Raw genomic sequence first — 12,612 nt, forward strand, 5'->3', positions numbered from 1 at the left:
GGTCTGCGAGCAGCACTCCACAGCCGCTGACCCAGTCCTCACAACGGCTCCAGGAGATGCCTTTTGTGGGAGAGAAACCTGAGGTCCAGAGACATGGGATTCCTTGTCCTGTATTTTTCTCACTATTCTCTACTGCTTCCTGGTTACAATCATTTACTAATGGCTAGATTCTAAGTCTCCCCAAAGCATCCATATACACAGTAATTCTCAAAGCCCACCAATTTCACAGAAAGCCGTCCATGGAGAGAATTACCTTTGAGAAGTTACATTTCCTACAGCAAAAGTCTACCACTAAAACATTTAAAATCCACATTTCCCTACAGAAGCCTCTCAGGAGCTAAACCTATCATTCATCATTTTCTTTTCAGAATCATGTGGTTATCAGTGGATAACTCTGGGGTACTTGGGGAAGTTAGAGTCCAGATATTTCACCGGGTAAGTTATTAAATCACACACACACGCACGTGCACGCGCCCAAAAACAAAACCTGGTATCCGATGAAAATACTTGCTGTTAAAAATATGTTCTATTGGGGCAAAAGGATCAATCCTTCAACTTAAAAAAAAAAAAAAAAAGGAATAAAAGTAAAAGCAATTAAACTTAGGTTCTCTTATAAAAAGGACATGTGAGGATGCTCTGACTTGTATACCTGAGGTATGATGGACATTTTCTTCCTTAAGTCGTGGAGCCCAATTTCAGTTGTCAAGATCTTATCAATCCAAATTTTACCTTCTGGTTCTGACAATCTAAAAAGGGCCGAGATGAGGGAACTTTTTCCAGCTCCTGTTCTTCCCACAATGCCAACCTGTAAAGAGATCCAGGAGGGATTAAGAAGTCACAAAACACAATGTATCAGGAGAAATTCTGGTTGTTGAAGACAGATTAAGGAAGTTCTATATTGAATGTAGTCCAAGAGTTTCTCAACTTTGGCACTGTTGACATTTTGGGCTGGATTATTCTTTGTTGTAGAGAGCTGTCCTGTACATTGTAAAATGTTTGTCGCTATCCCTGCGCTCTACCTACTAGATACCAAAAGCACCCCCTGATTGTGGCAACCGAAAATGTCAGACATTAACAAATGTCCCTTGTGTCCCTTCGGTGGGTGGGGGAACTGCCCCTGGTTGACATCCATTGGTCTAAAGAAAAGTTAAAAATAGCACAATCAGCCTGCCAGCAGTGAAAACCCAGCAATCTACTAAGTGGTTGGTAAGTAAGTTTCAAAATTAGCTTTATTCCTAGTGTCTGGTTATTTTGAACCTTGAGAATTTCTTGGATAATTTTATAGTTTGTCAACAAGTCAGAAGCAATACATAAACAGGTAATCATTTTCCCAGAATTCTATTACATAAGAGGTGATATAATTATTCTTTGGTAGAACAACCAAATCATTTCTGGCTATTAAACACCTGATTACATTCTGTCTCAAAAGGAAACATCTTAACATTTTAAAATGCAAGTCTCAGTGTCTTAAAAAACAGTAGCCAGTAGCTGAAATACCCATAATGAGATCATCATCGACAACAACAACACAAATAACATTTGCTATTTATATGGGGCCTTTCATCTGAGCAGTTCAAAAGGCATTTTACAAAGTAATTAATACTCACAATTACCCCCTTGGGAAAAATACGTGTCCAGTATCAGTCTGGTTATTAGAACCAAAGCACAAGGAAATTAAATACACTGACAATAAGATCAAAGAATCAATATAAAGCAGGTAAAATGCCAGTCAGGAACGAAACTGTATTGCACAAAATTGGTTTTCAGCTGTGTGCATTTAAACCTATATGCAGAAACTGTTGTGTTTTTTGGTTTTTTTTTTTTTGCTTTTTTTTTTTTTAAAAACCAAAGAGCTTGCCCAACTACAAATTCCCTGGTGGGAGCTTCCCAAGAGAGGATATCATCTCATCTAGGTATCTGGAATCAATGAAGGGCACAGGACAGGCTTTCAAACATTTGTGAATTTTTAAAACTCACAACTTTCAACAGAGAATAACTTTCTGAGCACTGATTCTATGCTGGGAACTTTACATATTATCTCATTTGAGTACTTCCCAAGTTTTAAAGCTTAACTTACACAACGATCATTGATGGCATTTCAAGAGCGAGTCTACTTTTATAGAGATAAACGTTAGGAAAAGTGGCTTCACCAAATTTTATAATCTTCACAGCCACTTTATACCTTACAGTAGGTCCTAGTTTATATTTCACAGATGGGTCATTTTGTGAACATGGGTAGGTCCTAGTATACTAGTCTAGACATACATGGCTTCTGTGTGCTTCTGTGTATTTCTCCGTGTTCTCAAATGTAAATCAACAGGTATCAAGATACAGGCAAGAATTGTGTCTCTGAGAACGTGTGTATGTTCCCGTGCTATCATCACAACTAAAACTGATCCATCTGTGCAAACTGGAACATTTGTAGACTTTTGGTAAAGGGCTGGGATATGAGAGGGGGGCAGGGGCCTGCCCACAACCACAGGTCTGTGGTCTCCAAACTCAAGTGAGGGTAAAAACAAACAGGAAATTCAAAGAAAACCTGGTTCTGGCTATTTCTCTCTACTCTCCAGTCATCAAAACCATAGCCTGTGTCTTTCACAGTTCACCAAGAGGTTGTATTACATAAGAGGTGTATTACATAAAAGGAAATTTCCCACGGAGGATATCACCAATATCAGTTAGTTTACATTCTCAAAACCAAAGAAATACTTGAAGATACTCTTATTTTAGCTGATTTGCAACTATCCCCATACGTTTTCCCAACTAGGCTGAGGCTGGTTCCTGACAACCACACCAGCACGTTAGACATTTCTAGATCAAATCTAGATCAAGTTCTCTTTCTAGATCAAATAAGAGATAAACACAAGGAAAGTGGCTTCACCAAATTTTATAATCTTTATAGCCATTGTGTACCTTACGGTAGGTCCTAATCTATATTTCACAGAGGAGTCATTTTCTACACATGGGTAGGTCCTAGTATACTAGTCTAGACATAACATGGCTTCTGTGTATTTCTCCGTGTTCTCAACGGAGATCTCTTCTAGATCAAATGCAACATGATTTACACACAATTTCCCACTCAAAATAGCTGCTTTTTCCAACTTCTCCATTTTAATCTCATGACTTCTTTCCTGGGCTCATGGGCTCAACACATTCACCTTCCTTTTCCAGCTTTCTCCTAGTCCCGCATGGTATCAAGCCCTAAAGATGCTACCTCCACAATGTTTTATGATTCAGTCCCTGACCTGAGTGCAAGGCTCTGTTACCTTGATTTAGTTTTTTTGAGAGAGAGCGTGCACACGAGCAGGGGAGAGGGGCAGAAGAAGAGAGAGAGAGGGAGAATCTTAAGGAGGCTCCAGGTGCCAGATGTGGGGCTCGATCCCAGGACCTTGGGATCATGACCTGAGCCAAAATTGAGGGTCGGACATTCAACTGACTGAGCCACCCAGGGACCTCTGCATTACCTTTTAGAAAACAAAACTCTTTTCTTGACCATAATCAGTGCAAATGAGTGGAGAAACTTAATAAATACTAGTCATAACCCTAACACTTTGATTTAAAACCATTCTTTAGAGGATGTATTTTCTTTCTGGAATTAAGTGTATGCATATGTTAAGATACAAGCTCGTATATTTACACAAAATGAGATTAATGTGAACATATCGTAGTAATCTGTTTTCACTTAGTATTTCAAGAAAATATTTTAATGGCCATATAATATTACCATACATGCGATCATTTATTTAACAAAACCTCCATTTGGGGACATTCAGGCTGTGTCCAATATTTTGCGATTATAACTCTGTGTTAAATATCCTTGAAGCCAAATCTCTGAAAACAGCCCTAATTACTTCCTTGAGATAAACTCTCAGATGTGGAATTGCTGAGAAACAGGTATAAACACTTTCAAAGGAGGCTGTCAAGTACTGCCAAACTACCCTCCAGAAACAGGACACCAGTTTTGGCCCGCACCTGTTTTCTCTGTGCATTCACGCACCTGGGCGTGACAGCTTTGTTTTAATCCACATCAGTCTGATTCCAAACAGCGGACTCACTTTCGCCATTACGACCTGCTAGGGGAACAGGGTGGCTACTGGCTCCCTCTCCCCTGCCTCTTCCCACCATGGATCACGGGTGCCCTCCTCTCAGAATGAGCTTCTACAGGGCAGCTCCCTGCCTGTCATGCGGTCCCAGGAAGTCCCTTCTACGGGAGTGTCCCAACTGACTCTCCGTCCTTAACCTCCACGAGTCGGCTCCCTTGGGGTGACCCGGAAGGTCGTGAAGATTAAACGTGAGAGTGTGTGCTACACACCTGGTAATTCATTCCCTCAAATGCTCTTCACTCACTGGATCAAGGCATCACGCCTCTGCTTACGCTGGTCCCACCAGCCCGGACGCCCTTCCCATGCTTTCCACCTGCTGAGATCCTACCCACATGTCGCCAAGTCTACCTCAAGTGCCTAATACCTCGGAAATGCTCCTCCTGTTCCTTCATGTGGGCTCCTCCCACCCAGAAGAGGTAGGTCATCTTTTTCTAAACTTCGATAAAAACTCTGACCACCTTCTAGCTTATTTAGTAGCCATTTTTATACAACCTTCTTTCTTCTACCGGACTTTCTTCTACTGGGATCTGAAACGGATTCAGCTTTGTATTCTTTGTATTGCACGCGGTGTCCTGCGCCAAATGGGCATTTTGTACAGAATTGAGGCGTTTAAGTCAGGATGGAGAAACTTATGGAAAATCTATCGCCATAGTGTTGAGGTACAGGATAAGCCGGACAGAGAAGACAGACGTGGCAAACAGATCCTATAACCATAAATACTAACTCAAATGGCCATGCCCTCATTTTCAGTTGTTGCAGACAACAACTTACACATCAAAACTGGTTATGGCCATTCTACACGATCGTCGTCCAAGCATTTGTTTTGTGCTGGTTTTGGTGCTGGGCGTCTCATCTCATTGGAGGTGCACAACCCTAGAGGACCTATGACTTTCATTTTGCAAAAAAGAAGACAGAGGCTCAGTAAGGTTAATTAGCCTGCCTGAAGTAACAGAGTCCAAACAGGGCAGGACAGACTCAAACCCAGTTCTGCCTGTTCCTTGTCCATTCTGCTGATGGCCTCTTCATCACATGGATGGCCTGGCACCTCGTTATGTCCCTCTGCCTTGGCCCGAAGAAAGTGGGGGAGAGGTGTGGCTGCCAGCAAGGAACTGGCCTACCCCACAGATCCTATCACCTGATATTTACAGCATGAAGTGGATACAGGGGAATATACTGTGGTGAGTGGACAAAAGAGCCCACAGCTCTGAGCAAAGAGGTGGTACCTGTGGTCAGGTGGGCTAGTTGTCAACAGGAAGAACAGGCACCTACGGCTGAAGCTAGGAGAAGAACACAGAGCACCTGGCCAATAGGCCAGACAGACCTAGTGTCCTGCTTGGGGCAGTGAGGCTAATTTTTCATCCCACTGGGTGGTGAAAGGGCCTTAGATATATTGCTACACTGGGCTGTCTCCGACTCTAGACCCAAATCCCTGTAGGAGGATATGCGGAAGCCACAGAGAAAAAGGAATGTTGTCTATGAGGCAGCCAGACTACACTGAAAAGGCAAATGCATGCTTAAACCTGGAGTCATAGAGAATTAAATTCTAATGTAAATTCATGACTTGCAGAATAGAAAAGTAAATAAATCAGCAGGGTGGTAGCATAGAACTTTCTAGAGTGTCATGCTCAGTCACAGGGGTGGGATAATTCATGAGCCCAATTTCAAACTGTCAAAGGATATTTCCTAGAAATCATGAGTTAGAGTCATCCACAACTGCCTGTGGGAGAGAGGACTTTACCAGGGTGGTGCCTTGTTCCAAGGCAATTCAGAGACAAGAGGTCTGGGTGGGCCTGAGAGTCAGCATTTCCAAGAAGCTCCCAGGTGACACAGGTACCACAGCCTGGATAGCAATTAAGAAGTCAGCAGGGGAAGGGAGGCAAGCTGGAGTGAGGGGAGGGGTTCTTGAAAAAATATTATGTAAAAAAGAAGAAAATGTAGGAAACTAACATTTTTGCAAGTTATAGCAAGGTCTAGTACACATCTGTAAAAATGTATTATCCAAGTAATAGGTCTGAGCAAGAAAAAAAAATAACCAAAATCAATCTACTTCTAGAGCTGGAAAATGCTTTAAAATGGCCCAGTACTCTTTAAAATGATCAAATCAACCACAAAATCATCTAAATGAAAAATGCAGCCAGTGTTTAGAATCTAACCAGGAAGCCTCAGGTGCTATTTACCTCATTTGGGCTCTTTATTTTTACTTGTTATTTCTTCCATTAATTAGAAACCTGTTTAGTACCTATTACATTTTCCTGTTTATTAGAACTCCGGGGAATCTGGACAGTAGAGGAAAAAGCTGGAAGAATAAAGCACTGCTTCTGCTGTGTTGGCACATTCCCACATTGTCGACCCCACAACAGCCTCTCCCGATCAAACGCAACCCCAAGGACGGGGGCGGTGGTGTCCCTAAATGCTGGGGTGGGTGGGGAGGAAACGAGACCTGGGACCTACACAGGCAGTGAAGTCACTTCGTGACTCTGCAGCCTGGATATGATCACCAATGACATAAACGGAGCTGAAGTCGACACCACCAGTGGACCAAGACACAAAAGTTATTGGCATTATTGCAACTATCTCCAAATTCGATCCCTACCCCCAACATTGAGAATCTCAGAGAATCCTATGATTTGGGGGTAACAGACCAAAAAACACAAATCTGTTACGTTTCTAAGTTGTACTACAGTTTCTTAGGTGATTCATAATTTATGGCTTCAAGACAAATTTAAGATGCATGCAGATTAACAGAATTACGTTTAGAACATGCCATCTGATGGACACGCTGTGAGCCAGCAAACATCCCTGACGGTGCTCACAGGGACAGAACTTCATCAAGAGCTACAGTTAACGTTTCCCGGCACAGCAGCCCTCTCCTCACCTGCATTAAGGCCGGAAATAATCAGGAGCCAGCTTTTGCCATGTGATTTACTACAGCTGGTCCCTGGGTATCATTTGGGCATTAAGTTCAACATTTCTTCTTCCGTGTCGCAAGGGTATAATCATCACATTATGGCTACAGTCCACTCAATGGGTCTGTGGTAGAAGGAGCTTGAAAGAATAGTTCTTCAGATATCTAACACATCTAGGTGTGGGGTCGCTTGCAGGAGCTGGCTGGGAAGTATGTTTTTGATACTGGTTGCTTCACACCTGCACGTTACTCCCTCCCGTCCCAGCCAGCAGACCCTCAGCACCCACTGTGTGCCCTGCAGGATGCCGTTTTCTGGGGGAACAAAGGTGAAAATAGGATGCTCCCTGGCCTGAAGCAGCCTCAGGGTACTGTGAGATACAGACCCCAAGTGGCACAGCAGGCTGCAAGTGCTACCTTTTATGCTCTAATTTTATGTTTTTGTGGTAAAATGCACAGAACACAAAATTTACCAGCCCATTTCTTAGGTGTACACTTCAGGGGTGTTACATACACTCACACGGTCGTGCAATCTCCAGAATCCTTCTTGCCTTGCAAAACTCAAACTCTGTCACCATGAGACACTAACTGCCCACTGACTGCCCCCGAAGCCCCTGGCACTCATCTCTCTACTGTTTGCGTCTGTGGATCGGAGCAGGCTAGGAATCTCGCATCACAGACTCTGTCCTATTTTGCCCTCGAGCTGATTTCATTTAGCATAATGTCCTCGACATTCTTGCCGTGTCAGAATTTGCTTCCTTGTTAAGGCTGGAATACCCCACTGTGTGGACGGACCACATTTGCTTATCCACCCATCCACTGATGAAGAACGTGCAGTGCTTCCACTCCAGGCATCCATAATGCTGCTAGAAAGTCAGGTGTGCTATGCCCGTGATCTTCAGGGGCACCTAGGTGGCTCAGCCGGTTGAGCACTGACTCTTTATTTCAGCTCAGGTCATGATCTCACGGTTTGTGAGTTCAAGCCCCGCATCAGGCTTCGTGCTGACGGCGCAGAGCCTGCTTGGGATTCTCTGTCCCCCTCTCTCTGCCCCTCCCCTGTCCGCATGCACTCTCAAAATAATAGACATTTTAAAAACCATATGTAAGATGTTGTGGAAGAATTGAGGGTCTCACAGAGGCAGATGCATTAGAAGTGACTGAAAATGAGACTTTCACCAGCCAAGTGACAGAAGGGAAGGGTCTCTTGAGACAGAGGGGCAGTGTGTGCATGCTGGGGACAGGGTGCAATGGAAAAACCTACACAGTACTCATTTGGGGGTACTGCTCATGTTAGGAGTTGAGGCTGGAGAGGTAGGTGGGGAAAGAGCTTCCTATGGCCTTGTCTATTCTGGTTTCACTGCTTCTTCAAGAGCCCAATCTGGTCTGGGACGAGGGACCCAAGTGTCGCTGCTGGCAGACTTAGACGCTGGCAAGTCTGTTCTCCGTGTATCATCCCTTGTCCCTTTGGGTTGCCTTTCATCAACTTCGAGCAAGTCTCTGAGCCCTTTACTGCCTCCCGCTAGGGGCTCTGGCTCTTGAGCCCTGACTGGGTCACAGATTCTGGGCTCTTCTCTGGTGGCTGAGAGCTGGCCCGCAGCCCCAGCTCCAGTGGACCTGGGCCTCGATACGGCTCCAGCAGCAGCTTGTCCAGGCTGGGAGCTACCGGGGGCCCCGTAAGGATCAGATCCGTGTATGGGAAAGACGCACTCTATGGGTGGAAGGACGGGGGGTTTGGTTATAGGAGGGCAAGTCTGGAAAGGGACAGGGATGGAGGGCCGTAAACAGAGACCACCACGGGAAGGAAGAGGAGGATGTGAGAACTACAAAGCAGTAAGAATAGGTGGGAACCAGAAACTGAAGTGTGAGTGACGAGGAGCTCCCAAGTCTCAGGCACAAAGAATCAGATTTCAGAGAGTGTCCTGGCTCAGCCCACCAAGCACCATGAGGCAGTTCACAACACGAGGCAAAGTAATGCTGGCATCCCTGTTCCGTGGTCAGTTTCTAGGCAAGATTTACCAGTAATATCATCTGGTTTAATTTATATCCACAGAGACACAAGGAGTCCCCCTGACGCGTGACCAGAAAGCCTGCAGGTGGATGAAGGGTTAAATCTGTAACTGAAATTGTCAAGAGGCAAGATGGTTTCAACAAACCTTTTCCCTTGGTTTAATGAGCGCTGTCACGTGCTTCAACACCAGAGGCCCGTCTAAACTGTATGTGAAGTTAACATTATCAAAGACAATCATGCCTTCTTGGGGCCAGGTCGGCGGAGGGTGGTTCTGATATTCCCAAGGGGCTTCTTTCTCAAGGTCTGTATATTCAATCACCCTTTCTACTGAAATCATCTGAAAGACACAGGACATCACATGGGTTAGGAAGGGAGGTTCTCATCCATGTTAAGAGACTGTAAAATGAAATGCTCTTTGATACTAGCTAGTTAAGTATATCTCAGGTGCCAATACCCCCAAAGAAGGCATCTGATGAGGACTGATGCAATTTACACACCTGTTCATAGTCTTGTAACACTTTCACCTATGGCTACTTCCTTCAGCATTACATTAAAACTACAAGAATTAGAGAAGTAAATCCTGAGATTTTATTTTTCCACTTTTCACACCTGAACAAAAAAACCAAGGATTTTGTCAAAGAAAGGAACACTTGTGGCCAACCATCTGCAATCTTGCTACAGAAGAGCCATCTGTTTTAGGGGAGTTGAACTGCCTAAGTCATCAAAAAAAACTTTTTTTTTTTTTTGAGAGAGAGAGAGAGGGAGAGGGAGAGAGGGAATGAACAAGCTGAGAGAGGGAGACAATATTAAGCTGGCTCCACACTGAGTTCAGAGCCCAACATGGGTCTCGATCCCATGACCCTGGGATCATTGACACCTGAGCCGAAATCAAAAGTCGGACGTTCAACCAACTGCGCCACCCAGGCGCCCCCATCAAACTCATTTTAGGGGTGCCTGGGTGGTTCAGTCGGTTGAGTGTCCGACTCTTGATTTTGGCTCAGGTCACGGTCTCACAGTTCATGAGTTTGAGCCCCGTGTCAGACTCTAGGCTGCCAGCACGGAGCCTGCTTGGGATTCTCTCTCTCCCTCTCTCTCTGCCCTTCCCCTACTCATTCTCTCTCTCTCTCTCTCTCTCTCTCAAAATAAATAAATAAAAATTTTTTTTAAATCTCATTTTCATGATCAGTCACTTTCTAGTCTGTTAGAAGAGCACGCTGGAAAGATTTCTCTTTCATTTCTCTTCTCATTTCCCTTCAGGAGAAGGTGCAACTATTCCAAAGAGGAAAGAATTTACTTACTAAGGCCTCCTGAACAACCATCTTGACACCTTTGCCTAGCACATTCTGAGAAGGAGCTTACCCTACCAGAAAGAAGGGATATCAGCAAATTCAGGTGCTCAACAACATACAAGAATAAATGCTAAAATGAGGCAGAGGGAGGGTAGGCACGCAAGGGGAGATACCTATTAATTAAACGAATCACCTCAAAATACTGAATTCTTTTATCAGGAATGAGGAATTACCCATTAAGAAGCAAAAATTAACAGGCCTTTAAGAAATTAGCTTATATCCTCTCCAGGACTTCAGAACCTCCCTCCTACAGAGAGAACATTTATGACATTTGAAGACAGCTTGCGGTGAATCTAAAACCCGCTGACATAGCACACAGAAGACTGAGGAAAAGATGTGTATATTTTATTTTACACTAACTTTAAACAGATGGAAGAAGGATCTGAAAAACTTGGTTAGCTCCGATGTAAAAATAACAGTTTTAATATTTTACATAAGAAGTGCTTTCATGCCCTTTAATGGCAGGGAGACTTGAAAAGGCTAAGAACGTAAAGATAAACATTACCATATTCTCCACTTCGGCGCTCTGCCTGACGCACCACTGGAACATCCCCATGAGTGTCAGGGCGTAGGACAACGCCAGGCCAACCTGCCCGGCATCTAAAGCTAAAATAGGAAGGAGAAGGGGAATCAAATCAGTCCCATTCTTAATCCCGAGTACAGGTCCTCCTCTCACTCTACCAAAACAACTCCTTTGTAATACGTAAATACTTGACACATGATGATAGTAATAGTTATACTTTTACTATCTGATGACTAAGACCATAAGACGATAAAAAAAAAAAAAACAACACTATAAATTCAGAAAGACTGTTAAGTGAGTTTATGAACTCCAACAGGACTGACAAACACCTGACAGTATTGCATAGGTGACAAACAATGTCATTATTCAGACTTTTGGCATTACTGTTTCAAGAATCATTACGTAATTTCACTTTCTACATCCAATGCGACCACAGTTAGAAACCACTAAAAACAAGGCAATGGGTTCTGAGAGCCAGCCTTGAAATCTAAAATACTACTCTCACTGTTCCATTATTAATACTGTGATTCAGTGCTGTCACAATGGAATAGTCAGGGGTAGCGAATTCACCCCCTGCACACCAACACCTGCTCATGTGGTGCCCACCTGGTGGGGAGCATAGCATTCTCTCCTGCTGAATGGCTTTCTCAACCCACTGTAGTACCAGGCTTGTATGCCCAAGAGATCCCAGTAGCTCTCAAGTTAAAACCTAAAGCCCTAAGCTGGACAAAACACTTAACGGAAAACTTGGTTCTCTCCATATTCTCCAGGCACTTCCCCAGGAAAGTACAAAAAGTTAGCTGCTACACTCACATGGTCCTCAACCTATGCAAAGATAAAAGAAACTCATCAGGGTCCAAATAAACACTCTACACAGACCACACCGCGAATGCTTTAATGCGATCCGTTAGAACAAGACAGTATATGGTATTGGACAAGGTGGTAAGGTTTAATTTAATAACTGTAAACGCAGCTATAAATTGTAATCATACCACAAATAGTTATTCACATCTGTACTTACTTTTTGCCAGAATCAGGGACCCAAAGGCAACGACAATGACAAAGATGGCGCAGATGGCATCCAGACGCACGGCGAACCATCGGGACGTTGTCAGAAACAAGAACCATGCCTCTGGGTTTGCGAAGCATAATAAGCAAAACGAATAAGTCAAAAAACCACGTTAACTACTTTGAATGCGGGAGAACACTTTGCCCGGTTGAGCTACACGAGAATTTTACCCAACATGGAGAGCAAAGCTGCACACCTAAGGAACCAGAAGGTTCCAGAAAGCCAACTTCTGACACAAAGCAATGTATGGTACAGGCAGGAATTGGTACAGTGGCTTTGTGGGAGGCATGCATTGAAAAATTCAACCGAGGGGCACTTGGGTGGCTCAGTCGTTAGTTAAGGCGTCCAACTCTTGATCTCAGCTCAGGTCACGATCTCATGGTTCGTGGAACTGAGCCCACAGCATGGTCTGTACTGACAGTGTGGAGCCTGCTTGGGATTCTCTCTCCCTCTCTCTCTGCCCCACCCCCACTCACACTTGCTCACTCTATAAATTAAAATAAACTTTAAAAAAAAGAAAAGGAAAATTCAACTCAGAGGTTATAAGTAGAAATAGGATAATAAAAACTTCGGAAAAATGGGCTCATCAGTACCTTTCTTAGAGTGCCAGGCTCAACATGAAGCTTATCCTCTCACATGGTTTACTGTTCCCAGCTGA

At 43.9% G+C, this 12,612-nt stretch overlaps 1 protein-coding gene across 5 annotated transcripts in view; it reads right to left on the reverse strand.

The window, feature by feature from the left end:
- ABCC4 (ATP binding cassette subfamily C member 4) overlaps positions 1-12,612 on the reverse strand; it is a 262,716-nt gene that overhangs the window by 40,878 nt on the left and 209,226 nt on the right. For all 5 annotated transcript variants that reach the window (XM_045480729.1, XM_045480750.1, XM_045480739.1 and 2 more), the window contains 4 exons: positions 11,907-12,017; positions 10,868-10,968; positions 9,159-9,350; positions 650-805 (listed from right to left, as the gene is read on the reverse strand). In XM_045480729.1, the coding sequence (XP_045336685.1) occupies positions 650-805; positions 9,159-9,350; positions 10,868-10,968; positions 11,907-12,017 (560 nt within the window). The remainder of the gene's footprint in view (positions 1-649; positions 806-9,158; positions 9,351-10,867; positions 10,969-11,906; positions 12,018-12,612) is intronic.

This window comes from Leopardus geoffroyi, chromosome A1, assembly GCF_018350155.1.
Source record: "Leopardus geoffroyi isolate Oge1 chromosome A1, O.geoffroyi_Oge1_pat1.0, whole genome shotgun sequence".
NCBI classification, from domain to species: Eukaryota; Metazoa; Chordata; class Mammalia; order Carnivora; family Felidae; genus Leopardus; species Leopardus geoffroyi.